This window comes from Camellia sinensis, chromosome 8 (assembly GCF_055761805.1).
Source record: "Camellia sinensis isolate YWXY chromosome 8, ASM5576180v1, whole genome shotgun sequence".
Taxonomy (NCBI): Eukaryota; Viridiplantae; Streptophyta; class Magnoliopsida; order Ericales; family Theaceae; genus Camellia; species Camellia sinensis.
Window position 1 is genome coordinate 167299593 of NC_138968.1, and position 4149 is coordinate 167303741.

Below are 4149 nucleotides of genomic sequence, written 5' to 3' on the forward strand. Positions count from 1 at the left end.
ATAGCATCATGGAGAATACAAGAAGTAATGATGCTACTGAATCCTATGAGGCTCGAATGAGTCGCATGGAGTAAATGCTTGCAGCCTTAATGGAATCTCTGAGGCTACAGCCCATGCCCCCTCTGCCTCCACCAGTACAAAATAAGCTAGATAACAATGATATAACCAACCTGACTCAGAAGTTTATGAAGATGAAACCGCCAACTTTCTTGGGTGGCATTGAACCATTAAAGGCAGAGACATGGCTACTAGAGATAGAAAAATTGTTTAAAGTGTTTCCCTGTTCCGAGGCCCAGAAAGTTCTTTTGGCCACTTATACGTTGAAAGATGAAGCCAAAGATGGTGGTTGTTAATCTGGAATAGCAATGGGAACACGACATGGGCTCAATTCAACGAAATCGTTTATGAAAAGCATTTTCCTCAGTGCTTCCAGGACCGAAAGGTTTCTAAATTTTAAGAACTTAAGCGAGGCAACATGTCTATAGCCTAGTATGAGGCTAAATTCACTGAGTTAGCCAGACTTGCTCCTCATATGGTTGATATGGATTACAAGAAAGCTCAGAAGTTTGAAGGGGAATTGGACTTAGATGTATTTGATTGGGTAGGCATCCTGAAATTGCCTACACATGTGGAAGTACTTGATAGAGCATTGATGGCAGAGGCCACAATAGTAGCAAAGAAGTAAGCTAAAGCCCCAATAACCAAATGAAGAGGTAAAATATTTGGATGTAATTTTCAAAAGGGTCGTTTGTCCTTTACAAATAAAAGGCAAAATACTGGATCTTCAAGCAATTCAAGTCAAAGCAGTGGGTCTATGCCAGTTTGTTCAGAATTTGAAAGGAAGCATAAAGGCACGTGTTACTGTGCATCTGGCGCTTGTTTTCGGTATGGCAAGTCTAACCACGTGATTAAAGATTGTCCGCTAAGATTCGATAATGCTAACCATCTTGCAGCAAGTTCAGCTGAATCTGTTCCTGTAACAAGGTCAAATGCTAGAACTAATGCCTGAGGCAACATTGGAAATGAGATGTTAAGGCAAGGGAGAGTGTTTGCACTAGCGCCTGGAGATGTACAAAACACCAAGTCTGTGGTGTCAGGTATAATTTCCATTTGTGCTCAAAATGCGTATGTTTTTGATAGATTCTGGTTCTACACACTCGTTTATGTCGCATGCCTTTTCTTGGAAATTAACTAGACCTTTAGAACCCATGAATTATTTATTATCTGTATCTAGACCATCTGGGGGTTTTATGGTATGTGCATATGTTTATCCAGTATGTGAAATTGTGATTGGTGATGTGACATTGTATGTCGATTTATTGTCATTGGGTATTGATTATTTTGACTCCATACTGGGTATGGACTGGTTAACGAGGCATTGTACAACTATTGACTGTATGAATACATCTGTTATGTTTCGTCCACCTGGTTTACCTGAGTTTGTGTTTGCTGGAAATGGGGTAGTTCCTCCCACATACTTGATTTCTGCCATGAAAGTTGCCAAATTACTTAGAAAGGGATGTAGGGGTTATATGTGTTGTGTTTTCACTGAGACTTCTAATGGTTCTAATGTGGAAACCATTCCTGTTGCCTGTGAATTTCTCGATGTGTTTTTGAATGAATTGCATGGGGACTTAATTGATAGAGAAATTGAATTCACCATTGATGTAATACTCGGAACACAACCAATTTCTAAAACCCCATACCGAATGTCAACTTCTGAATTGAGAGAATTAAAAGTTCAACTCCAAGAACTCTTAGACAAGAAGTTCATCCGTCCGAGCACTTTACCTTAGGGTGCTCCAGTTTTGTTTGTTAAGAAGAAAGATGGGTCCTTGAGGTTATGCATTGACTACCGTGAATTGAACAAAGTAACCATGAAGAACAAATATCCATTGCTCCGAATAGATGATTTGGTTGGCGAACTCCAAAGAGCACAAGTGTTCTCCAAGGTAGATCTTAGATCCGGGTACCACCAGTTAAAGGTCAAGGCAGAAGACATAGAGAAAACTATATTCAAAACTAGATACAGGCACTATGAATTTTTAGGAATGTTGTTTGGAGTGACAAATGCACCTGCTGCCTTCATGGACCTTATGAACATGGTGTTCAAATCATATTTGGATGAATTTGTTGTTGTATTTATTGATGACATTCTAATACACTCTAAAAACAAGAAAGATCATGAGAACCATCTGAGAATTGTACTACAGACGTTGAGAGAAAAGAAATTGTTTGCAAAACTCTCCAAATATGAATTCTGGCTTGAGAGTGTAAGCTTTTTGGGGCATGTAATCAATAAAGATGGCATCTCTGTTGACCCACAGAAATTGAAGCTATTGTAGACTGGCCAAGACCAACGAATGTGTCAGAAGTTAGGAGTTTTCTGGGACTTGTTGGCTACTATAGAAGATTTGTGAGAGATTTCTCAAAAATTGCTATGCCATTGACACAGTTAACACATAAAAATATACCATTTGATTGGACTAATCAGTAGGAATCAGTTTTCCAGGAACTAAAAACTAGCCTGGTAACTGCACCAATTCTGACATTGCCTAACGGAACCGATGGGTTTCAGATTTATAGCGATGCTTCCTACAAAGGCTTGGGGTGTGTGTTAATACAGAATGGGAAATTAATTGCTTATACTTCTCGACAACTTCACCCACACGAAAAGAATTACTCGACCTATGACCTTGAACTCGCCGCTGTGGTCTTTGCTTTGAAAATATGGCGTCACTATCTGTATGGCATAACTTGTGAAGTGTATACTGATCACAAGAGTTTAAAATACTTTTTTCACTCAGAAAGAATTGAACATGAGACAGAGCAGATGGCTCGATTTGATTAAAGACTACGATTTGCAGATCTTGTACCATCCAGGGAAGGCAAATACAGTGGCAGATGCTTTGAGTGGAAAATCTATTGGAAATCTATCATGCTTGCTCATTGGCTAGAGAAAATTGTTATGTGACTTAGAGAAAAGTGAGATTGAAATTGTTTTGCGTGAATAGGGCGGGATTTTAGCCGCCATCTCTGCCTAGCTTGCAATCATTGAAGAAATTAGAGAGAAACAAGTTGAAGATGAGTTCTTCAAGAAAATTGTTGATGAGATCGAATCAAAACCAAAGCTAGGATTTGTGTTCGAGAATAATGTGTTGAAATTCCAGGGTAAACTTTGTGTACCGGACCGTTCTGAATTGAGAAAACGAGTTATGGCTGAGGCTCATAATTCAAAATTTGTTACGCATTTGGGAAATACAAAGATGTATCATGACTTGAAACAGAACTTCTGGTGGCCTGGAATGAAGAAAAACATTGCTGATTTCGTGGCTAAGTGTTTGCATTGTCAATAGATGAAAGCTGAACATCAACGACCTGCTGGGTTACTTCAGCCGTTCCCAATACTAGAATGGAAATGAGAGCATATCACGATGGACTTCTTTGTTGGACTACCTCGCTCTTCTTGAGGTATGGATTCTATTTGGGTCATAGTTGATCGTTTGACTAAATCTGGCCATTTTCTGCCTGTTAAAACTTGTTATAATACGAATAAGTTAGCTAACGTCTATGTGAATGAGATTGTGAGATTACATGGTGTGCCAGTATCCATTGTATCTGATAGAGATTCGAAGTTCACGTCAAGGTTCTGGCAGAGTTTACAACAGAGTTTGGGAACTAAACTGCGACTGAGTAGTGTCTACCATCCACAGACAGACAGCCAAACTAAATGAACCAATCAAACCTTGGAAGATATGCTCAGAATGTGCGTGTTAGATTTCCAAGGAAATTGGGAGACCTACTTATCATTGGCCGAATTTGTGTATAACAACAGCTATCACTCAAGCATTGGAATGGCTACTTATGAAGCTCTGTATGGCAAAAAATGTCGTTCTTCGATCTGTTGGACCGAGGTAGGTGATAGACCTTTGTTGGGACTGAAACTTGTGCAAGAAACGATGAAAAATGTGAAATTGATTTAACAAAGATTTAAAACTGTACAAAGCCGCCAAAAGAGTTATGTAGATGTCCGAAGGCAAGATAGAGAATACGACGTCGGGGATCATGTGTTTATCAAAGTGACTCCTATGAAAGGGCAGACATGATTTGGAGTGAAAGGCAAGTTGACACCGAGATATGTTGGACCAT

At 39.4% G+C, this 4149-nt stretch overlaps 1 protein-coding gene across 1 annotated transcript; it reads left to right on the forward strand.

Moving 5' to 3' along the window:
- Positions 1–532: 532 nt before the first annotated feature.
- LOC145798267 (uncharacterized) lies at positions 533–1796 on the forward strand. The gene is made up of 2 exons (XM_082885777.1): positions 533–681; positions 1235–1796. The coding sequence occupies exons 1-2, from the start codon at positions 533–535 to the stop codon at positions 1794–1796; spliced, it is 711 nt and encodes a 236-aa protein (XP_082741903.1).
- The last annotated feature ends 2353 nt before the right edge of the window (positions 1797–4149 follow it).

Excerpts from the sequence above, each read along its gene's own strand:
- LOC145798267 (XM_082885777.1), top strand. The coding sequence starts at position 533 with ATGGTTGATATGGATTACAAGAAAGCTCAGAAGTTTGAAGGGGAATTG. Across the intron at positions 682-1,234 it reads GCCACAATAGTAGCAAAGAA|ACCATCTGGGGGTTTTATGG; the intron begins GTAAGCTAAAGC and ends ATCTGTATCTAG.